We start from the raw sequence: 23,271 nt of genomic DNA, 5'->3' as shown, positions 1-23,271 counted from the left end.
AAATATTCAGTTTGAATTTCGGAATGACAAAAGAAAAGGTCAGAGAAAGTTCAATAATTTATCATTTGCGTTGTTCGGAAAATATACAAAAACATTCAAAAGTGGGAACGACATTAGGGCAATTGCAATTGGTATTGTGACAAGGTTATTGGCACCCGAGTATAATAATGAACTTTGAGATACATGAAAGTAAAGAGTTAGTCGCTTGCTGGGGAGCTTCCCAAAACGAACGCTTGAGGGATACTGTCTCCGTAGAAGATCTTGTTGTTGGCCGCAATAGCTTGAATCTTTTGCAACTCTAGGTATTCTCTGAAGAATATAGATTTATTTAAAAATATAAGTAATTGCAACAAACTTTGTGAGAAGTAGTTTATTCGAAGCAGCTTGCTTCTCAGCTTTGTAGAATTCGGCATTGGCTCTTGATTTTTCGGTGGCTGTAAATTTAGACTCGATTTTTGTTATTTCCAGCTTATCATACCTAAATTGCTCTCCGCTTCCAATTGATTCAACAACTTTTGGGTTTCTTTTTCAGTGATCAATTGTTTCTGATGGATCAAAGCAACTTGAGCCAGTTTTTCAGCTTCAATGACAGCCTTCTTTCTTTCAGTTTCAGCGAGTTTCTCAACAACTTTTTGAGTTTGATGCGCTACAAGCAGCTTAGTTTTCTCTGCCTCCATCATTTCATAATTATAGCGAATAGCTTCAGGAATCTTAGGTTTTGTGACTCGAACTGCCTGAACAAATAGACCTGGAGCCATTTTCACGAGATCATCTTGGAGTGCGTGTTTAATTTCTTCGTCGATTTTGTCTGAAAATATCAAATAACTGAATGAATGAGTTCTCAAAAACTAACCGAAAAGATCGATATAAACTTCCTGAAGAGTGTGACTACTGCAGAATTGATTGACTTCGTGGTGGACTTTGTTGAAAATTAGTGGCCTATCGTAGTCGACAGTATAGTTTTTCACAATCGCATACACTGTAAATATAATTTTTGTAATTAGATCAGCCTTTAAACCATTCAGATTCACTTGTGAGAAAACTTACCGCTATCTTGTGATAGGATATTCACAACTTCAATCCGATCAAAGTAAATCATAACTCCTCCAGATGTTCCGCAAGGGACGTTTGTAGCTTCATCGGTATGAAGGGTCACTTGAACTGATTTCACGGTAGTGAGCAATGGAACATGAAAATGATAACCAGGTCCAGCGACGGATTTCAGAAGAGCACCTCCCTGAATGTGTTTACAGTAAGAAATGAAAAATTCGAGTGTTTTCATACATCTACTAACTAATTAGTCTGATTTTGAGGCCTCACCAGATATCACAAAATAATTCAGGAATTGTGATTCAGTTTGCGGAATTAATTTTTGTAGTTTTATTTCACTTACTCTATAGTAAACTCCAACATGCCCTTCTTCAATTTTGTGAAGTGCCTGACTGAGTATGATTATCCACGCCGCGAGAAGACCGAACCCAAGTTCAGTTAACATATCTGAATAAAAAAACGTATACGAAGGTTACTACAGTGCGGACCGTAGGCCCATGAGACGTGTTTGGTAGAGTGGCATCCAATAAGAGAGACGCGCTGCGGTTCTGACGCAGACGCAGTCTTACTGAGCGACTAGCCGCATTCATTAATCGATACGCAAATGAGCAGCTGCTGGTGGAATATCATTGGTGCAGGGCGGTTGGTGCAACCTAGTTCAAATGCAAGGGGGGTAATGTAGGGCGTTACCCTACGTCTACGCTTTTGAGACTAGGCTACCCGTTTAATGAGAGAATAGCGAGCAAGTGGACGCGGCTCTCATAAAAAATCCTAATTAGATTGAGGGGTACTGTACGCTAGAAAATAAGAACACCACAACATCAAAAAGTATGAAAAAGAGTATTTTAACTAAATAGGAAAGTTAGTACAACAATATAAGTTTAACATTTATGGCAAGGTTTCGAAAAATTTGAGCAAAAATTGGAAATAATATAAATTAATCTGATTTTTTTTCGATGGAAGTGGGTTCCATTCTAAGAGGGATTCGCAGACTAGATATAGAGAGGACCAGAATGATTTGAGTGGCGAAAAGAACTCCAAACATATTGAATGAGAAGATGTCAATAAGATGAGCCAGCGGTGATCCAGCGAAAATTGAGCCAACTGAAAATAAATATGGTCTAGAACCGAGGGATGGTGTAACCTACTTGAAGCGATGAAACTAATGAATGCAGAAACAGTTCCTGCGACACTCTTCGTTCCCGCTTGCGATCCGATTAGACACCATACATTGAATGATCCGTTGACGAAGAACCCGATGAAAAAACCAAGAATTGATGTGTAGTCTTCACATTTGAAAACTCCCACTGCAACTATCATCATAGCTGTAGTGAATAGTACTCCAAGAAGTCTTCTCGATTGATCTATTCCTATCTTTGATCCCAATCGGTCCAGAATGAATCCACTCATGAGTATTCCAGTTAGACCACCCAGTTCATAGAGAAATTGGAATCCGTCCGGGGAATAGTTCTTCTCTTGCAGATACAGTGGCACCCATGTTTCACATATAGTTCTTAACTCCATGGAGAAGAAGTAGATGCTCGCAATATGCCACATAACCGTACTTTTCACAATTGTTTTGATTCCAATTAACTTTTCTGCTTCCAATTCACTTTTCTTGACTGGTTTCACTTCCTTTCGTATAGCATCTTCCGTTATTATCCACCTTTTACAGATAAAAGAGAAAATGAGAACAAGGAATCCAGTGTTAAATTCGATGGTTCGCCAGTAAAAGTTTTTGAAAAACGGTAAGATCAGTCCAGCTAATGTGCTTCCACATCCAAGAAGTGAAAACATTGTTGCATAGGAGGAGTCATCAAACCACTGGAAATAAATCAGAACAATCAAAACATTCTATGATTCAATAGGCAGAACTCACCGTTGCTATCAGTTTCGTAGCTGGTACCCATCCTGCTCCTTGGACAGAACCTATCATTGCCATTACTAGTTCTATTTGCCATACAGCATTTGCAAAAGCTGAAACCAATTAGTATTTTTAAATTATTTCCAAAGGATCAAATCACCTAGACATATTGAAGATGTACAACATAAGAGAACACCTCCAATTAACAATCGAGAGTTTGATGTTCTATCAGCTGCTGACCCAAAAATCAATTTACTGACAGTACAAGCAGCAGCATGAATTGAAACTATTCTACCTGAATTCGATTTTGTGTATTTCTGGTTCAGTGAGATGTCAACATGCGTATCTAGAAAGGCCCAAGGAAAGGAAGAAGCGGGATTTTATTACAATTAAAACAAAAATGATATTGATAAGACACAGAAACTAATTTCAGCGAGAAATCCAATGCAATACCGTAAAAACATTCATAAATACAACCTGTAACTTGATGTCAAATGAAAAGGCACGAACATTGACAAGATAAACGAGAAACAATGAAAATAAATGACGAAAACATGTTATTTGTCCTAATCTAATTAACCTACTGGGAAATATTTCTCCCGGATGCAATCACTGGATCTCCTGTTGAAGAATAACTACCGATGATATGGTAGTTATTCTAATCGTCGGTGTTTTTGTTCTTTCTAATGAGATCACAAAACATTTCATAAAAAAGGAAGGCACATCCTGAGTTCGCGGCGGCTTTTATTTGACTAGGCCATAATCCTTTGAATAATCCATACCAACTTTCGTTTCGTACTACCATCATTATCGTTTTGAAAAGTCCTTGACTATAGTTACTAGTTTTTCCAAAACCCGCCCGGTCGAATCCGTTCATTTGTAAGCGATGGCGGACCATATCAAGAGGATAGAGTACCTGAAAACATTATTTCGAAAACGTAAAACTGTAAAACGTTTTTTTATCTTTCGTTGAAATTTGTACTAAAGATGTTTTTCACTACTCTTACAGTTTGCTTACAGTTTTAGCCACTGTCCCAGCCATCGCTCCACTGAATAACGCGCCTGTTGACTCATATCCTGTGAATGGCCATAGATCCATAAAACAGTTATAGAGAGCGAATTGCATTCCAGTAAATGGAGCAATCTGGACAACACTCGGGACCCAGCCACGAAAGTATCCAGCAATTCCTTCCTTTTCCCAAATATGTCTAACTGCATGCATAGTTCCAGTGTATACAGCATGTCCAGATTTTTGAGCCACTAGTCTGGTTCGAATAACGTCTAATGGCATCGCCTGGAAATATTATATCGGTAAAAGTGTGATAAAAAAAGGAGAATTGTACCGCTGTCATTGCTAGACACCCACTGAGTGCCCCACACATGAAGTCCGAAGTCGATCTAACACTTTGATCATCTGAAGGAATGAAACGTGCTGCATGTCGGGAGAGCCATTCGAATGAGGAGAACTGAACGAGTCCGTATGTTGCCGACAGTCCTTGTGCTGGAATATGCCCTTTCCAAAAAGCTTGAGCGCCTTCCTCTCGAGTGATCAGAAATACTGATTGCATTACACCCTGAAAAGATAGAAAAGGGACTATATTTTCGGGAAACAGACTAATACCTTATACTTTCCGGACTTTCTGCCACGGATAGGCTCTTCCTGTAGTTGAAATCGGATTTTAAGAACATCGAGAGGCTGGATTATCATTCGAGTCACGATTCCACTAGCTAGTCCTGCTTCGCTGTACTCCGCGGACGTGAGCGGCTCATTTATGGCCTCTGGATGATATCCGACCATAGTTGAGTTCGCATTCGTAGCAGACCAAAAAATATGAAACTGCTTGACCAAAAAACAATCACATAGAGTGAAACGGTAAAAAGTACGGAAGAGAACAGTTTGAACAAGATGAAAACGCAGAGAACGACCACATAAAATTAATAGTAAACAATCAAAAAAAATCCCCGGGGCCTTTCAGTTTTGCATGCGCTTATTTAATTGTGAAACCAACCTATATCATCATTTGATATCGAAATTTCCGTGTGAATTTGTGATAGGAAGACGATCGGCAGTCGTCTGAAGAGCACATATGCCACGTAGATGCAGAAGACTGCGGTGAATTTGACATAATTCGTAGATGCCAACATCAACGCAGTGCCTAGGGGAGTTGTTTTCGTGTTATTCGAATCGCGAAATCAGAAATTTTTGTAGGGAGACGAATGAAGAAACATAAGGGTAACATAAAATGATTCACGAATGCCTATAGAAAAAAGAATTGTAATCAACGATCGAGAAACAATAAGCACATAAAAAGTATAATAAAACCAGAGATTTGCCCGAAAAAATTAGTGCAGGCTCTGCATTGCGTCGTCAAATGTGATGCTTGCGGACCATCTTAAAAATTTTTTTTATTTTCAGAAAAAAAGTTTTCGATCACAGAATTCTCTTAACTTCTTTGGATCTAAAGAGATTAGCACTGGTCAAATTTTAATAAACAAATTGTTCGTCTCAGAAAATGAGCACTACAATCGAAGACGATGAAAACCCCCCACTTCAAAACTCAAGGTTATTTGGCCTGTTCAAAGTATAGTTTATTGCTTTCGGGCGAATTTACATTTGATTTTTCAGAATCCTGATCCTGGTTTCACTCAAACGGGAATTTCTATGTTCACAAACTTCATTCTTACCAACATGTTCGTATATGGAGTAACAGGACGTGCGAAGCTAGCTTATGTACTCAGTATGATATCCATCCCTTGTTCTGTTGTTTTAAGTGTTCGGTGAGTCTTAAAAAAATACTTTGAATGAATAATGCTATTTCAGAGATTCGCAAAAAGATTACGAAAAATGGAAAGAAATGCGGCTACTGAGACTGAAAGGCGTTCCAGAACGATTCATGCCGTACAAATGCAAATATGACTGGTCGGACTATGATCTTCGAAAAATTCGGGAGGATAAGTAATGCAATAGATATTTTTGAATTTTTATTTAGATAGAAAATCATTCTTGAATAAATCTTAAGATGAATGTTGACATTGCACCTAGATAACCATTATAATTTACAGCAATCACTTGCGGAGACTTTGGATGACTTTCACTGTTATTGGGAGTATATTTGGGATGTTCGTCTTGAGTAGGTAAACGGCTCGTTCGCTAGTGGCGCTTCATCCGAACATTCTTCCTAGATACGTACTTCACTGTCAGTACAGGTTTATCGCCGGCTCTCAATACAGCGGTAGGCACAATCAGCTTTTGGCCCAAAGCACCGTTATCTTTTAAAACGTATATGCTCGGGGTCCCCGTTGGAAGAGCACGACACGGATCGAATTTTTGATTCTCGAGTGTTTAATTTAATCTCTGACCTTGCTTAACATCTAAAACTAGCTGAACACACCCAGCGGTACATTTCCTATCGTATTTTTTTCATAATTAGACGATGTTGATGGATCTCTTGGATGAAGAGAAGCCAAACCTGAAAGGAATGATGAAGGCCGAGAATCGAGGATATGCGCAGCTACTGTTTCTATAGAATTAAAAATATAAATTCAAAAATTTATGAATGAAGAAACAAATTAAATGCACATTTGAAGGACTAGGGTTTTTTAATCAGTCTTCCTATAATTATGTCTTCAGCACAATAATCTGGGTCTAAATATTCATGAGAAATTGGGGTAAGTTCAAAGAATTCGTTGATATTTTTGAAAAATGTTTTTTGTGCGACGGAAGCTTCTCCAATATCCCGTTCTTCGCTAACGATGATTGTCTCTTTCGCATCACAAGTCTTCAAGAGGTTTATCAGTGGAGTAATAGTACTGTTGTAGTAAACACAATCAACGGCAAGAACTAAATCGAGACCGTCAGGGATTTTATCTTTTGTCCAATCTAATACTTGCACTTGAATTCGATTTGATGTTAAACGAGAATTCGCAGCTACATTTTTTTGGATTAGTGGAATTCGTTCTGGAAGGTCAGTGATAATTACTTCAGCTCCAAGAGCAGCAAGTGCAATGCCACAGACTCCTGTTCCACTTCCTAGCTCCAGAATCTGAATAATAGAAATAAATATTTACAAAAATTGGTTTCTCACTTTCTTTCCATGAAATTGTTCTGGATTTTTGAAGAAATAGTGTATCGTCATCAATGCACTATCCCAAATTACTCCACCGACGTCGGTTATAGTTTCCTGGGAATATTTTACTGATTTCAATGTTTTTTGATTAATTTACCTGATATATGGTCAATTCTGTTTTTTCCTTCCCATTGTTGAATGGAATAACGCGAGAGTATTCTTCATTTTCAAACATGTCATGCGACTGACAAGTTTTATAAGGAAAAATAGTTTTTTTTAAAAATAAAAGTGTTATGCGCATTTGTCCGAGAGGAGTACACGGCCGAGGATTTCCTTTGTGCCAACATTTTGTTGTTATTTTTATGCATGTGCCTTTAACAATGATTAACTGTAATTGTCTGATTTTTTCACGTTTTTCATATTCCTGAAAGAATAATAACCAACTATGAATTTTTTTAAATGCTTTATTCTGATTTTGCTTGCTTAAACGCGCTCTATTGGTGCAGTAACATTGATGAGCTGTGCAACGTGGAATAGTAATGCATGTAGTTCACCGGCCAAATACCCTTTTCTTGATGTTGTCTGCTTCACTTACTACTTTATTTTGCCATGACCAAAAGATTAAAGAATAAAGAAAGTACCTTAATTCCTAATAAAATAATTGCTGACCGTCTTCTAACGTCTTCCGTGAAAAACCTTCCGTGCGGGATTGACCTATATCATTCTAATATCATGCGACCTTCGTACAATCGTCATTAAATTTAGTCAAGTGTTAGTTCTCATGAAGAACAGCTTATATATACAAAGCAACAAAGGCAACCAATACAAAAAGCGCCACGTCAGACCCCTCCTCTCCCCCTCTCTCCATTTGAATACATACTATCAGTTACACTCTCATGTTTCATCTGCTCACTCTTTTCATATTTTCTCTCTAAAACTTTCCGTTTTGATTATGAAACAACGTAATTACAGGTTGTACATCCGCTTCCAGCAATGAAAGCGCTCATTCTAGTCGGAGGATATGGTACCCGTCTCCGGCCGCTTACACTGACACAACCCAAACCACTCGTTGAATTTGCCAACAAGCCCATGATGCTACATCAGATGGAAGCTCTTGCTGCTGTTGGAGTAGACACGGTTGTTCTCGCAGTGAGCTATAGGGCAGAACAATTGGAACAGGAAATGACTGTACACGCAGATCGACTTGGAGTTAAACTCATCTTTTCGCTTGAAGAAGAACCTCTTGGAACCGCTGGGCCGTTGGCGCTTGCTCGGAAACATTTGGAAGGGGATGATCCGTTCTTTGTTCTGAACAGTGATGTGATTTGCGATTTTCCATTCAAACAAATGGTTGAATTTCACAAGAAACACGGGAAAGAAGGAACAATCGCTGTCACGAAAGTTGAAGAACCATCCAAATATGGTGTAGTAGTGTTTGATGAAGTTCATGGAAAGATCGATGATTTTGTTGAGAAACCACAAGAATATGTTGGGAACAAGATTAACGCCGGTCTTTACATTTTCAGTTCAGCAATTCTTGATCGTATACCATTGAAGCCAACCAGTATTGAGAAAGAAATTTTCCCAGAAATGGCGACCTCTGGCAATCTATACGCATTCGTACTCCCCGGATTTTGGATGGACGTTGGTCAACCGAGAGATTTTCTTAAAGGAATGTCTTTATTTTTGAATCATGTTTCTACGACGAATCCAGAAAAGCTAGCAACAAGGTCGAATCTTCACGAAACGGCAACAATTCGAGGGAGTGTACTTGGTATGTAATAGAAACGTAGTTGTCCATTTTAAAAGTTTCGAAATTTCAGTTGACCCTTCTGCATCTGTCGGAGAGAATTGTGTGATTGGCCCAGATGTTGTCATTGGTCCACGAGTTAAAATCGAGAGAGGTGTTCGCATCCAACACTCAACGATTCTTTCTGATTCAGTAAGTAGGGATTTGGTTTTTTACCAGCACTGGTGAACTTTCAGACTGTTGGAAACTATTCTTGGGTTTCTGGAAGTATTGTCGGACGGGAGTGTCATATTGGAAGTTGGGTTCGTATGGAGAACATCTGTGTACTAGGAGACGATGTGGTAAGATCATGTTCTTGAATCAATTCTACAATTCTATGACTTTTCAGGTTGTGAAAGACGAAGTTTACTTGAACGAGGCCAGTGTTTTGCCACATAAAGTGATAGCTGTGAATGTGCCTTCAAAAGATATTATTATGTGATTTTTTTCTATTTTATTCAATAGCACTCTTTAACATCCAGTTTTACCAAAGTGCCAACTTACAAACTTGTGATATTTTATGGTTTTTAAAAAATGTAATAACTCAGTTTTTGAATCGGTTTTTATCAGTTTATTATTCTCACATGTCATCGGCGGGCTAAATGTTTTGAACATCTTTCACAACTCGGAATTATTCTTTAACAACTGGGTGTTTTCACTGTGTTTTCAGGAAATATATTTATAATGACGCTTCAGTTATGGTTTTTTTCTTGTTGAATAAATTATTGTGGCTTAGAAAATATTCAAATCTCATTGGCTTTCTTCCATATGACAATTATATTGGCTTTTGAATTTTCCTACAGACATCGAGATATTTCAGCCGGGTTGATGAGCACTTCTGGGTCATTAGAAAAAGAAGACTGGCTTGATTTAGGGGACCTCAACAACGCTGCTAATTTTACTTTAGATGATGCACTGAATGATGTAATTCGATTTATTAAATAAGTTGGAGGAAATGTTTTTTTTTCAGACAGAAAGTCTAAACGATCCATTATTAGATGAACAATTTTTATTTGACGGAGATTTTGGGTCTGTATCTAATTTGGAAGATTCCGCACCCACTTCTGATAATCAGCCGCTAGTCTATAAGCTTGATGCATCCTTTGTTATACAACCACATCGTGAGTTAGCTTTGAATTTTGAATATAATCATTAATTTCCAGAATTAATCTCTAATCAAATTCTTAAAAATGAGAAGAAATCAGGACGAGTGATAGCTGTGGCTGAAAGAAACGGATGGATTGCAGTTGTTACTAGCAAAGGACAACTACATTTATTCGATTTGAACGGGAATCTCAACCAATTTCATCGAGGCGATGAGACAATGGGCGGAGCTAGTTGTGTCACGTTTTCATTAGATGGAAAGTATCTTGCGATTGGACTGCAAAAAGGAGCTATCAAGGTAAGTAAAAACTGGAAAGAAGTAAAATTGTTTTTGAAAATTAATTAGGACTTGAATGAATTTTCAGATTATGACAATTGATAACAAACTCTACCATATTATCAATGAAGGCGGTCAACCAGGCCAAGGAATTGTTCAAGTTCTCTATACAAAAGACAATCATACTGTGCTCACTATCGACAATGGAGGAAGTTTTTATGAATGCAAAATAAACAGACAGTGGCTCCAGAAAAGAAAGGATAGTTTGAGATGCCATGTATCCGGATGCAATGGAGAAATCGTAGCAATGAAATTACTACCAGGAGATGTGATTGCTCTTCTGTCCGTCCACAAGCTCATTTTTTATGTTATAAAGCCTCGAGGAGGACAAATTCTCGGTGTTTTCCCCACGAAGTATGAATTTCAATTCCCTCCAGCTTGTTCTTACTGGTTAGGATGTCCGAAATCCGATAATAATAATTCAAGTTCACCTCTGAATTCACTCTATACATCAGAACTGAGAGACTTCAGAATTTGCATCAGTAGAGGGCACAAGATTTCAGTTCTCAGATTACATGCTAATAATTTCTTCTCAAAAAAGGTACTTAAAATTGAACTGAAACTGAGGAAACAATTGTTTTCAGAGACGAGCTACAGTAATCAACCAATTTGATGTGCCTTCCCCACTAGTGAACCTTCACTGGATGAGTACTCATGTTGTTGCCGGTATTGATGCAATGGGAGCTGTTTGGCTAATCGATCCAGAGAAGAAAACTGCAAAGAAACAGGAGTTGGAAGATCTTCAACTCATATTTTCTACACCGATTCTTAAAGGATCTGCAACAGGAGGAAAAGTCAGTGAAGCAGTGAAAGCTGTTGCAGAATACGCATGTTATCAGTCGGTTACTTCGGCTACTTCAACTTCAGAACGATTTATCGTGTTGGCGCATGATGGATTGAAGTACCTTGAAAAAGTTCACGAATGGCAACAACTAGAGAGCTATAAAGAACGTAATGACGACATTTCTGCTGCGCTCTATCTTCTAGACGTATGTAGAGATAAAGTGAGAGCAAGTGAAGAATTCAAAAGAGAATCACGTAATCTACTAGCCGAAAAAACATCTAAACTACTTACTGAAACCGTTTCTGGAATCGTTGGAGGACCCTTGTCAGACCTACAATCTCATTACCGAAAATATATTCGGGTAATTTTGAAAGTTTGTGTAACTGGTGGACTTCTCGAGTTTTTGTATACTACGTGCTGGGATCGATTGAGTATGGACTCTATTTCTAAGACGGTTTTCCTCGAACATTTAGATGAATACGTACTGGATGGTGCTCTAATTGATCCACCAACTCCACTCGTCAACGAATATCTACAACATTTAGCATCCGAAGGGCACTTTTCGCAATTTCAGTCAGCAGTTGTCCGTTTTCCAATTCATACTCTTGATCTTCACACTGTCATGTCTATTTGTAAGCAAAATTCCATATACGACGGAATAATATATGTAAATAACAAAGCTCTCAATGACTATATAACGCCTCTCGAGGTTCGTAATTAATTTTTCTGAAATAACGAAATACTTCGTTTATTTTCAGGACATGCTAGCTGAAATGTCGGAATTCGCTCACAGAGGAGTGTTTTCGGACAGTGAGCAGATCCTCGGTAACAAAGTTCTTGTCTATTTGAATTGTTGTCTAGCTGGAATGGCCTACCCATTTGGTCAACTTGATGGCGATAATCAGAAAAGGGTTCCATTAGAAACATTTCGTTGCTTAAGTTCAATAAGAGGGAAAGAAGAGAAAGAATCAGAAGAACAGTACCCATATTTGAAGTTGCTACTGCAGTTTGATCCACAACAATTTTTGAATGTCGTTAGTACCTGTGCAGATGTAGAACTCTTCCAATTGGACAACAGGCTGCAACGTTTTGTGGATACAGTAAGATTACCGTCTCTAATAGTATGCTCAATGAAAAATTCTTCAGATTGGGCAAGTTTGTGTAAACATGAAATGCGAACTTTCACTTATTCATTACCTTGCTCTTTTGGTGCAACTCTCTGAACGAGCGTTGATAGCTTTACCCTCTGAGCCTATACAGGATGCAGTGATCACACTACTCAAAATGTCTCCATGGGATCAGATTGGCACGGAAGATGCCATTTTGGGTGGCTTGTATCACGCAACACCCGACGATAAAAGAAGAATTATCCGGGCTGCTCAGAATCCAATGCGTCCAGTCATTCTGAGTTTTCTTTATTTGTCGGATCGAAAGTTTGAAGAGTTGATCAAATGTTATTTGGATTCAGAGAACAAAGAAGTTTATTCTGTAATCGGTGGAATTTTGAAAGGTGGTGAACTGACTGTCCAGGAATCTGCGGAACTCAGAAGTTATATTATGAGTATTATGGAGGTGAGACTAGAACGTTTATATTAATCTTTCAAGCGAAGATTCGAACAAAAACTGGTAAAGTTCATTCAGGTGGGCTGTATCAAATTTCTGAATGTCAGTCGAAGGAAAACTGTATTCATAAGGGTCCCCTCTATAATTAATTTCCGGCAATCGGTCGAATTTGGGGGCTCTACCAGTTATTCTTTTTTAGAGCACTGGTATTCCCATTCCTTACGTTTCTATTTTCAGACCTTGTATCGAATCGATGGATGGTTATGTGCTAATCTGATAAATGATCACTTCAGAGAAGTAATTGTTACAATGGCTGAGAATGAAGAGGAAAAAAGGAAACAAGTATTTCCTGTACTGGCTGGAATTGCACAACTTAGAAAGTATGCAAACCAACCATCGTTTTGCAATGACAATGAGCTGGATGAGAAGCTTTTCGGGATTGTTTTTGAAGGAATCTGCAAAAGGTGGCCTAGTTGGATGCCAACTTCAGAAAATCCAGAATCTGTTGACCATCAGCTCATTTCGATGTTCCCATTTTGGCTTCCACTTGCTGCAAATACAGATTCTTGTTTGAATATAGCTGTTGGGAATGAATATTGCGTCCGTACAGTTGTCAGACTTCTTGAAGCAAGACACCATTTGGAAAGAGCCTTCGATCTCCTTTTCGAGCAACTTGAAAAAAACAAGGAAAATGATGAAAGAATGGGTGAGCTCAATTTTATATCATCTAAAGTTAAATCATATCCATCTACAGCAGAATGGCTTGACGAAACCATGAAATTTTGCTCTCGACAGTCAACAAAAGATGACAACAGTGATCGCATGATGCGAGTTTTCCAGTTCATTTCGAAACGAGCTGCACAAGTTGGAGAGGATTCTGAAAAACAAGCAAAAATTGACGAAAGCTTGCGAGTAATGTGTAGACAAATTCTTGCTACCGGTACCAGATACGCGAAGCAACTCGTCGATCAATTATTGGATAGTCCTTCGTTTTCTGGGTCTAGTTTCATGTAGGTTTCCATGTCATCAGCATCCTCATAACATAATACTTTCAGAGATAATGGTGGCCTGATAATGGATATACTATCTTCGTGTGACTATGAAGCTGAAATATATCAAGAAATGATATACTTGATTGTAGGTTGAGTCTTCATCGTCCGGGCTTTAATATTTATTTTCAGAGAGAAGAAAACCTTACGTTCGCTCAGAAACTCGAGCTAGAAGTGAGCAGAAGAGCCCCTTTGATGTACAACTCCCAGTGTATCACATGTGAACAGCCTATGAACAAAAGTGGATATGTTTTCCGGTTAGTTTCTTGTCGTATTCTATAGGGTGCCCCGTTTTTCATTGTAGGTGCGGTCACTTCCAGCATATCGAATGTTCCACCAGTATAGAAAGAATATGTACCTGTGATGGAATAGCCGATCGGCTAGTTGTTCCTCGAGAGAAGCCTGACAAGCCGAACAAGCGAGACATTTTCAAAAACTGGGAATCAAAACTGAACTGCCGTGTCTTACCCAAATAAGAACATTCTCTGCCTTCCAAAAGATTACCCATGCTTCTAGTCTGATAACCTCCTGTGTCATGTATTTATTAAAGTATCAAACATTGCCTTATATTCTACTTTTCCCCATTCACATACATATACGGTGCTTTTGGTCGTGATTGGTGCTGGCTCACTTTAAATTCTCTTTCATTAAAAAATCGATTTTCTGTTGTGAATAGAAATACTATTTATTGAAATTTTGCAATAAAAACTTAATTAACCGTTTTCAACGTGATCTGTGTGCGTCACAAGTTAAAACTGGGATCGGCAAAAAATATCCGACTCAAATGTTAAATAATTCACTCCTGAAATGCAACGAATCTTCTTCGATGACCAACACAGGATGTCAAGCGGAACCATAATGTTCGTGTCTTCATAGAAAATTGCTAATTTTTATTATCCGACTTTTATATATCTGGAACTAGTTCAATTAATTTTGAGCTTTCCAGGTACGAAGACTACCCGAATGTTGCACCATTTCTAGCTGTGGAAAACTTTGTATCTTTTCCGGTTTATTCACCTACATTTTGTTTTTCTACATCTGCGATTGATAATATTATGTTCATGCAGAAGATCAAGACAATACTGGCTCGTCTGGATGATCTGATTTCGTTAGTTGGTTGAAAATGTTAGGCTAACTGAGTAATTCTCAATCGCCTAGGCGGAACAAACTGCATGAACATCCTTGTCTGATTTCTCAAGCAGGTGCACAGGCCACAATGCGTCTTGCATCAAAATTCAAACTTCGTAGTGATTGGGGTGCAGCTGTCGAAATGCCTTTTTGCTTACATGTCACGGAGGTTTTTAGTAAGTCTAATTGACGTATTTAAAGAATTTGTTCAGAATGGATCATGTCCTCGAACGTATGATTATGATGACTTGTATCAACAGGTTCAATGGCTGATGATTCTCGAAGAAGTCATCTTACCACTAGATAACATGGAAGATAATGAACTTTCTACGATTGCTCCTCATCAACACAGTACAATTGTTAAAAACGCGATTATGGTTTGAACTGTTCTGCGATAATTCTAATAACTTCTTTGCAGAAATCGAAAAGAGAACAAAGAACTAAACAATACTCAAAATCTATCTCGGCAACGACTTCTTCAAGTAGCCGTGATGGCTCTTTGTAATATATGATACTTCTATATTTTTCCTACTAACAGTTTTTGTGTTATATATTCCTGCTTCAACAAAGACTTGTTTTCTTATAACAATTTATTGGAAACAACAAACGAGCTTAGTCCTTCTGGTGCTTGATGACCTTGTTGACGATTTTCTGCTCCTCGACGAGGAAGGCACGGGTGATGCGCTCCTTAACGGCGTTTGGTGAGAGGCATCCTCCGTAGGCTCTGGTAACAGTGCGCTCGTTTTTCTTGAGGAGACGGAGACCGATTGGGCGAGCTGGAGTGATCTAAAACAAATTTTTGTAATGATACATTTTTTCTATAAATTGAATTAGCTTTGTACTTACTCCGTGAAGCTTAACTCCGGTGTCTCTGCACTTTGGGATCTGTCCTCTCTTCTTGATGTATTGGACAACAAGACGTCCTCCTGGGGTCTTGACAAGACGCTTCTTGTTGGAGGTGGTGTTGTATGACAAACGGCGTCTGTAGGTAACGCGGAGAGACATGTTTTACCTGGAAAATTTATATATCAAGAATGAATACAAAGGATAATGAAGGAGTATGAAGAAGCTTTAACACGAATAAAAATACATATTTTCCGAGTATTCAAATATGAAGAATGCAAAAGACATAAAATTGGAATAAAAATTCCATCTTGAAAACAACTGAAAAAGTACACAATAGAAAATCACTTTCGATCAAAAATTATGTTTTCCGGGCCAAAATTTAAAAAATCTGTGACGGTTTCGATATTTACTGATAAGCTATGTTGGTTTCTAATTTTTTATCAAGTTTAAACAGTGAAATTCGCCCAAAAACCCGAAAAAATCTTCAAAAAAGAGTAGGAATAAGAATAAAAATTTTATTTCAGTTAGTCGCGGGTCTCAGCACGCGCATGACTACGGTCACACTCGTCTTGCCTGTGTCTCTCCGCGTAAATCGACAATGAGGCAACTCTGGTCGCAGTTGAGGAAGGGAAAATAACGGAGAATCAATAAGAGCTAACGACGGAAAGAGTCTTAAAACAGAACATCCTTCTACAAGGGAGCTTCTCATTTAAATGATTGCAATATATTCCACTCTGCTATAAATTGTCTGACTAACTCTAAATTATTTGAATGAATTGAAATGGATATTGCTGCTAGAGTTATGTCAGTTGTTAGCCGAACTTCTACCTCTGAGCCTACAACATCTAACACCCCTAATTCTCAGAAAATAGGGAAAGTTATGGATGTAAGCGATGGAGTTTTTATTGGAGGCTTCATTCCGTGTAAGATAAGATAAACAGATAAAAAAGCAAAAGAAAGACAATTACAGCATTAATCGAAAAACAACGATATCCATACAGTCGTCCAGAGTTTTTATATTTTTCCGAAGAAGAAATCATTCTTTCTTCTGATCATTCGATACGACCTGTTCTTTGTCCTCGCTTGCCGCATCGAATGCCACTTTATGCGGGTTATGCTGAAGTAATCAACGCCGGTACGGAATCCAAAAAATCAAGGAATTCGAGAATCATCATCAATATTTAGGAAAAACAATCCAGAATGAAGATCAATCATCTGCGAAAATGCTGGTTCTTTCACAACATCAAGGAACTGAAATGAATGGTTTATCTGATGAAAAGAAGGTCGAATCCAGAAATGGCAGTGTCGGCGAAATAGATGATGATCAAATGTTAACACCGGGAGGTGACGAAAGTGTGAGACATCTGTATGTTGTGAATTGTAAATCAGTCAGTATTGTCATAATCAAGAAACGTTCACTTCGAAAATATTGTAGCTCTTGTAATTCTTTGCTTTCCGATATATATAAAGGTTTCATTGTCAGCAATATGAACATCCATTTCATTTGAACTAACGACATTTTTCCAGGAAAAATCAAATATATTTGCTCCGCGAGCCGATGCTGCATTATTTAGTTTATTTGATGGTCATGCTGGTTCAGCTGTTGCCGTTGTGGCCAGTAAATGCCTTCATGAGCACGTGAAATCTCGTTTATGTGAAGTTCTTGACACGCTTCTTCATATGGATCGATATGAGAATTTAAACTTTGGAAAACGTAGATCAGAATCTTCTTACAGTATGAGCAAGGTTTCAGTTCCAGATTCAATTTCAAATTAGCTGAAATTAATAATTTTCAGATGAATGAAGAAGATGAGTGTCGAATTCATAGTGAACATTTAGTGAAAGGAGCTCTAGAGACTTCATTTCTGGATATGGATGAACAGATTTCACAAGATAAACAAGTATGGAGACTTCCTGGTGGATGCGCAGTCATATCAGTTCTAGTTTTTCTGGGAAAACTTTATGTTGGTATGGAATTATCTGGGATGTGTGAACATGGCTCTAGCATTTCAGCGAATGCAGGTGATTGTCGAGCTATTCTTGTAACATCAGATGGAACGAAAGCTCTTTCTCGAGATTTAACACCAGCTTCTGAACGGAAAAGACTTCAGGAATTGGCATACCGTAATCCAGAATTAATTGGAAATTCGTTTTCGAGACTCGAATACTCAAAGAAACTGACAAGATCAGATTTGAAATCGCGAGTACTTTACAGGTATTTCAGTCGTTGAAATCAATCGGATATTTTGAATGACACTTCTTGATTTCAGGGATTGGTTTATGGATGGATGGGCAGTGAAAACAGTGAAAGAATCCGATCTCCGACCACCGTTGATAAGTGAATCTTCTCGGAAAAAACGTCTTTTGAATACAATTGGAGTGTCACGTGGATTTGGAGATCATCATTTGTTGACTGTCGATGAGAGACTGAACATCAAACCATTTCTTTCTGCAGTTCCAGAAATTACAGTAACCAATCTGAGAGATATGAATACTTTGACTGATAAAGATGTTGTTATTGTGGCATCTGATGGTTTATGGGATGTTCTCAGTAATGAAGATGCTGGATTGATTGTCAGAAGTACACTTGGATCAACGGATTCTGCTGATTCTTCCAGATATACACAAGCTGCTCAAGACTTGGTGGCAGCTGCGAGAGGGCAACAAGCATCTGGAAATTTGAAGAGATGGATTATGAATAGTGGTGGACATGCTAGTTATGATGATATTACTGTAGGTTTTAATTAAAATGAATGATCAATTGACCTCTTTTCATTTATGAATTGTTTCCAGGTCTTCGTGATTCCATTGAAATATTGTGCAGCCCCACCGACTAATTTTGAAGAAGAAGAAGACGATGAAATGCTGAGTCTAGAATGATTTAAGAGCTCTTTGCATTTATTTATATTTCTTCATTGAATTTCTTCAGTAATACTTATTTTCCTGAATCTGACACATTTCCTTTTTCTTTTTTCTTTTTCTTGCCTCTTCATTCCACGTCATTCACTTATTAAATCCGGAGTTTTCTTTGAAATATTCCTTCGAATTATTCTATTTTTCACTTTGTTCCTTCTTCTATTCATTAGAAATACTCAATTTTTGTGCTTAATTATAGTCTTCTTTTAGATCAGAGCAAGAATTTTTGAAGCGGAAAGGGGCGAGACCAAATTAAAATGTCTTCTCGGATCAACATTTGGAACAAACTACATTTGAACTTTTCTTTCATTTTCTCCTTTTTGAAATAAAGATACTCAATTTGAAAACTTTATTGTGAAGTTAAAATTTATCAGAATCATTCAGGCAAACAACTAGCGCTGAATTTAGAGGAATTCAAATAGAATCCTATCAACCAGCGACTTTGAAGCGCATTCAGTCCGAATCATTTTAGAAGTTTTGTAACTATCGTGTTCCAACAATGATCTGCCTGACTCACGATATCCAGATTCACTTTTCTTACGGGGAACATCATCTACAGTAATCCCATAATTTAATTTCAAACTTTCAAAAACATCTCTGTTCTACAAATAACTTTTTGAATGTTCATTTCCAAAATTATTATTTCAATGATTGAAAACGCTCAAAAGAATCAAAAGAACAAACTTTTATATATCCGAATAATTTGTGAATTCCTCTTCTTTAATACGTCATTTACTCTTCTCTTTTCTTCTCTTGCTTGATCTTTCCGCATGTCTAAACAAACCCAAAAATCCTCAGTTTTTTCTAATTTTCCGCATCAATAACCCACGAGACTAACTCAACTTATTCTGTCTGTCTATACCAATAATTCTTCCGGTTTTCTGTGATGATCTGACGAATAGATTCTGATTTACAAGGAAATTGGGAAACAGAAGCACGAGAAGTGTTCTTCCCCATTCAAGTTTTGACTAAACATCTTTCTTTACGTAATAACTATCAATTCAGTTCTATGTTTTGATATCTCTTCTCCTTAGAGAATTGCATTTTATTCAATAAAACAGAAAGAGAAACGATCAGAAGTTTTGAAGTTCTGAGTCTATAATTATTGTTCGACTCAAAACAAGTTTGTCTCGAAAGCCTCGAAATTTCCTTCAAGTTAATCAAGCCTTTTTATTTTCGGAATAATAATATTATGACTTCAGCAAAAAATACTTTTACTTTTATATATCTATACTATTTTTTAGAATTGTCATTGATAGTTTCATATCAAATTATTTTGAATCCAACTGATAAATTCTACATCAGATACAATTTCCCATTAACTTTCTGTATAAAGCATACTTGTCAAGGGCCGGGCCGAAAATTTTTCAAAGAATTTTTTTCAAGTTTTATAACATAATTACTTTCGCCATTTTTTTATTGTTTTCTTCCACGGCTACAGAAATGCCCAAACTGTTTCGCCGCTTGATCTCTGCGGGGTTTCGACCGAATTTTTATATTCTTTCGATATGGAAATGAACTCACGAAAACACATAGATTATTCTGGGAAAAAATCAGATTTGACCTTAGAGATTTTTATTGCCGGAGGCGTTTCGCTGAAAAATTCAGTTAATCTTTCGAAAAATATACTAAATCATCGTGAAAAAAGTATAAAAAACGAGTAAATTGGGAAATTTTTCCTCATGAAAAATTGAATTTTTGGGAAAAATTTGAAAAATTTTCTCAAAAATCCCATATCCCTGAAAAGAGGGGCCTGAGGGGCCTGAGGGCCCGGGGGCCGGCCCCTCATTTGAGAAGTATGGTGTAAAGAAGATGAGTAATCATGTCTGCTGGATGACAATTTCAGTAGACTGCCGTGTAGACGTCAGATATTTTACTCAATAAAATTGAACTTCACTTTGGGACACGGAAGTTAGAATTCAATCTCGTGAGAAAACTCACAACTTGAATCAAGTCTTTTGGTCTAACTGATATTTCACAGTAATCCAAACTAAAAAAAATGAACTTTGAGATCAAATCGTATTAAATCTTTTTGATTTATTCAAAGTTCCAAAGAACTTTTTATATTGAGATATTTCTGAAGAAATACGGATTTCCGGAAGTCAGTAATATTCCATTAACAATGACGTGATCTTCTCTTAAATCTACTTTTTTCATGAGACTACTTGAGCTAATCTTCGAATTCGTCACCTTCTTCTCATTTATCGTGCGTAAAAACTAAAATATGAAACAATACGGAGAGAAATTATAGTGAATCTACTCATTTTCCGATATTCAAAACTCGAATTGATATAAAATAGAAAAGTCAACCTGAACTCATAATTTCAAGCTTCACTTGATCTCTGGAGCCGAACAAAAAAAACCAGAAAGAAATCTGAACTTTTCCATCAAACAAAGAACGAAAAATTCCAGGTGTGAACTTCTGTTTGGTGCTTACACTTTATCTGAAAAATGACTCAACTTATCATCACTAAGTTTTCTTTTCCGAGCATGTTCTTGTGGTAAATTTAAGTTTCAAAAACAAACGAGTCTACTCGAATTTAGGTCAACTTTCTATGAAAAGTTTGTGACCGAAAAAGCCTTTTCACTTGTTTTTGTCTTCTTCTAACCACCCCCGGACGTTCTTTTTTCAATTCATCCACTTTTATTTTTATCTTTTTCTCCCATTCTTACCCTTTTTCTTTCTAAAAATGAAGAGCCTCTACTAGTTTCCTTATTCAATCTGAGATCAAAAGTATCCATATGATGGATTATTGTTTCAATCAGGAAAGGGTAAATCTTATTAAACTAATAAAACTTTCATTTTCGTACCTCCAATTATTTTTTGCGTTCTAATTTGTAGCCGGAAGCTTTTCGATATCTCTGTTAGCACAAGAATTTCTCTTTTTTTCTGTTTTTCTGTTCCTCAAATTAGTTTTATTGTCGGGATCATGTCATTTCTGAATCTATTTGCTCCTTCTTTTTTCTTTTTTTCTTGACATAAAATGTCTCATTTGAGTTCTGAATTGTATCATCCGCCTCCTAAAAAGTTGGAAATGCTCGTTTCATCAATCAACTCTTTTTTCCAAAATGAGAGTCTTTTTCTTTTTTCGAATTGAAATATTTCAGAGATGATACTCTCTTTCAACTACACGGCAGCACAACAAGACAGCACTCTTCAATATTTTAATCTTGGTTTCGTCGTCGTTATTTTTGTGAATATTCTCTCGTGAGTTTCAATAACATTAATTTATTTTTAGTTTATTTTTGTTATGAAGACTGTAGCCAATGTCTGGTGAGAGATATGCAAAGTGATTTCTGAATCAAACTATTTTGTGAGATGTTTCACAAATTTTAGTTGAAAAATGAAGCTTAAAGAACTTGAATCAATGTTTTTCAATGAAATAACTCAACATTTTGCATGAAAATAGAAGAAAATTGTATCATGAAATCAAAACAACTACTTTCAGAGTTCTCTACTATATTCTGAATGTTTGGATTGATATCCGGATTGGAAAATTCGACACAAATGTTATCAAAATTCATCAATTCATTTATATAACGTGCCCTATCGGATCAATTGTTCTCATCGCTCAAAAAATAATGATAATCTTAGGACTGCCATATGGATACGATTATGATGATAGAACATTTCAATTCCTTCATCATTTGAGAACTTCTACTGTTTTTCCAGGTAGAATAATTACAATAAAAAGAAGAAGAAAGAACGTCTAGAGTTTCAGGATTGATATGTTTGACTGCATTCGTAATCGAAAGATTCTGTGCCACAGTTTATCTGAAGGATTATGAAAAAAGAAATAGGTGGTGGATTGGAATTATAATTGGAATTGGATTGTATACTGTAGGAGGATTACTCGCTTATTCTCTTGCTTTGTGTGAGTTTATTCAATTGTTTCAGACTTGTTAATTTTTAAGTTTTAGTTGCAACAAGTTTGTATCATACCATTTTTCTGCTTGCATTGAGTATAACCAGTTGTATGGTAGGTCTTGAGTTGGAACTTTTGAGATTGGTGAGATTGGAAAATTGCAGGGAAATGTGTTGAACTATAAAATAAACAGAAGATATTATAACGCATGTCAACGGAGTTTTGACGGGAAGTATTCGTTGGCTGAAAGATATCAAATATCTGATAATATTCACTTCTCATTTGTAAGTTTGTCTTCGTCTTCTGAGATTCTTCTGAGATTTCATTTTCAGTTTTTCAATCGCTTCGCATCAAGTATTTTCTTCTTCACAATACTATGTCCTCTCCTAATGTTAGCTGCAAGTTTTGATATTCAATGGTTCTACCGTAATATCTTTATCTCATTGTTCGAATTGAGTTACAGTGTGTAAGTATTCTGAATTTTGCAGAGTCATAGAATTCACTTTTATTTTCAGTTACACGATATTAACTCCATACATCATCTACAAATTCAATATTCGTTGGCATCAGGAATTCAAAAAAGTAGTAGCCACAGTACGAATTCTCCAGAATCCACTAGATTCTTCTAACTCATATTCATTTGCAGTACACGTCACGTTTTCGGACAAAACGAATAGATGTGACAGAGGCATGTGCTGACTCGAATAACGTCAATCTGAGAAATACATTTGGAATCGAGATGAACATTGATATCAAACGACAATCGGATACGTATTTCGAGCAACTGAACACATCGTGGAATATTCAAAAATGTTAGATAATAAATCGGTTTTTCTGTTTTAACGGGTTTCATAAATGATTCTGATTAAATGTTTTGTTCACAGTGATAAGAAATAAATCAGGTATTA

At 37.0% G+C, this 23,271-nt stretch overlaps 10 protein-coding genes across 10 annotated transcripts; 6 read left to right on the top strand and 4 right to left on the bottom strand.

Annotated features, from left to right (window-relative positions):
- Window positions 1–197: 197 nt before the first annotated feature.
- On the bottom strand, window positions 198–1,495 carry GCK72_014279 (uncharacterized protein; the record flags this gene model as incomplete). Its single annotated transcript, XM_053730219.1, has 6 exons — window positions 198–309; window positions 356–434; window positions 479–808; window positions 854–979; window positions 1,048–1,237; window positions 1,394–1,495. The coding sequence occupies 6 exons, from the start codon at window positions 1,493–1,495 to the stop codon at window positions 198–200; spliced, it is 939 nt and encodes a 312-aa protein (XP_053584991.1).
- A 492-nt stretch (window positions 1,496–1,987) lies between these two features.
- Window positions 1,988–5,059, bottom strand: GCK72_014278 (uncharacterized protein; the record flags this gene model as incomplete). Its single annotated transcript, XM_003100705.2, has 9 exons — window positions 1,988–2,154; window positions 2,199–2,874; window positions 2,930–3,027; window positions 3,075–3,209; window positions 3,701–3,830; window positions 3,933–4,208; window positions 4,258–4,488; window positions 4,536–4,693; window positions 4,924–5,059. 9 exons carry the CDS (start codon window positions 5,057–5,059, stop codon window positions 1,988–1,990), a joined length of 2,007 nt encoding a protein of 668 aa, XP_003100753.2.
- A 368-nt stretch (window positions 5,060–5,427) lies between these two features.
- On the top strand, window positions 5,428–5,874 carry GCK72_014277 (uncharacterized protein; the record flags this gene model as incomplete). Its single annotated transcript, XM_003100701.1, has 3 exons — window positions 5,428–5,496; window positions 5,541–5,692; window positions 5,736–5,874. The coding sequence occupies 3 exons, from the start codon at window positions 5,428–5,430 to the stop codon at window positions 5,872–5,874; spliced, it is 360 nt and encodes a 119-aa protein (XP_003100749.1).
- Window positions 5,875–6,504: 630 nt separating this feature from the next.
- GCK72_014276 (uncharacterized protein) lies at window positions 6,505–7,216 on the bottom strand (the record flags this gene model as incomplete). The annotated part of the gene is made up of 3 exons (XM_003100663.2): window positions 6,505–6,957; window positions 7,000–7,095; window positions 7,139–7,216. 3 exons carry the CDS (start codon window positions 7,214–7,216, stop codon window positions 6,505–6,507), a joined length of 627 nt encoding a protein of 208 aa, XP_003100711.2.
- A 758-nt stretch (window positions 7,217–7,974) lies between these two features.
- On the top strand, window positions 7,975–9,212 carry GCK72_014275 (uncharacterized protein; the record flags this gene model as incomplete). Its single annotated transcript, XM_003100637.2, has 4 exons — window positions 7,975–8,755; window positions 8,805–8,923; window positions 8,968–9,072; window positions 9,120–9,212. 4 exons carry the CDS (start codon window positions 7,975–7,977, stop codon window positions 9,210–9,212), a joined length of 1,098 nt encoding a protein of 365 aa, XP_003100685.1.
- A 386-nt stretch (window positions 9,213–9,598) lies between these two features.
- On the top strand, window positions 9,599–15,118 carry GCK72_014274 (uncharacterized protein; the record flags this gene model as incomplete). Its single annotated transcript, XM_053730218.1, has 14 exons — window positions 9,599–9,694; window positions 9,741–9,891; window positions 9,934–10,172; window positions 10,240–10,752; window positions 10,796–11,704; window positions 11,754–12,095; window positions 12,142–12,567; window positions 12,796–13,264; window positions 13,313–13,568; window positions 13,614–13,695; window positions 13,740–13,864; window positions 14,554–14,715; window positions 14,766–14,904; window positions 14,948–15,118. The coding sequence occupies 14 exons, from the start codon at window positions 9,599–9,601 to the stop codon at window positions 15,116–15,118; spliced, it is 4,080 nt and encodes a 1,359-aa protein (XP_053584990.1).
- GCK72_014273 (uncharacterized protein) lies at window positions 14,406–15,240 on the top strand (the record flags this gene model as incomplete). The annotated part of the gene is made up of 5 exons (XM_003088470.2): window positions 14,406–14,467; window positions 14,554–14,715; window positions 14,766–14,904; window positions 14,948–15,112; window positions 15,154–15,240. Coding segments are annotated over 5 exons (615 nt in total), but the record flags the coding sequence as incomplete, so codon positions are not given.
- A 107-nt stretch (window positions 15,241–15,347) lies between these two features.
- GCK72_014272 (uncharacterized protein) lies at window positions 15,348–15,740 on the bottom strand (the record flags this gene model as incomplete). Its single annotated transcript, XM_003100718.2, has 2 exons — window positions 15,348–15,521; window positions 15,582–15,740. The coding sequence occupies 2 exons, from the start codon at window positions 15,738–15,740 to the stop codon at window positions 15,348–15,350; spliced, it is 333 nt and encodes a 110-aa protein (XP_003100766.1).
- Window positions 15,741–16,676: 936 nt separating this feature from the next.
- GCK72_014271 (uncharacterized protein) lies at window positions 16,677–18,461 on the top strand (the record flags this gene model as incomplete). Its single annotated transcript, XM_053730217.1, has 7 exons — window positions 16,677–16,716; window positions 16,767–16,969; window positions 17,109–17,327; window positions 17,378–17,549; window positions 17,604–17,796; window positions 17,852–18,314; window positions 18,375–18,461. 7 exons carry the CDS (start codon window positions 16,677–16,679, stop codon window positions 18,459–18,461), a joined length of 1,377 nt encoding a protein of 458 aa, XP_053584989.1.
- Window positions 18,462–21,607: 3,146 nt separating this feature from the next.
- Window positions 21,608–23,180, top strand: GCK72_014270 (uncharacterized protein; the record flags this gene model as incomplete). Its single annotated transcript, XM_053730216.1, has 7 exons — window positions 21,608–21,705; window positions 21,947–22,170; window positions 22,220–22,372; window positions 22,419–22,507; window positions 22,696–22,829; window positions 22,879–22,957; window positions 23,010–23,180. 7 exons carry the CDS (start codon window positions 21,608–21,610, stop codon window positions 23,178–23,180), a joined length of 948 nt encoding a protein of 315 aa, XP_053584988.1.
- Between the last annotated feature and the right edge of the window lie 91 nt (window positions 23,181–23,271).

Source organism: Caenorhabditis remanei, chromosome IV (assembly GCF_010183535.1).
Source record: "Caenorhabditis remanei strain PX506 chromosome IV, whole genome shotgun sequence".
In the NCBI taxonomy this organism is placed as follows: Eukaryota; Metazoa; Nematoda; class Chromadorea; order Rhabditida; family Rhabditidae; genus Caenorhabditis; species Caenorhabditis remanei.
Note: the sequence above shows the minus strand (reverse complement) of the source record. Positions and strands in the feature narration are given on the sequence as shown.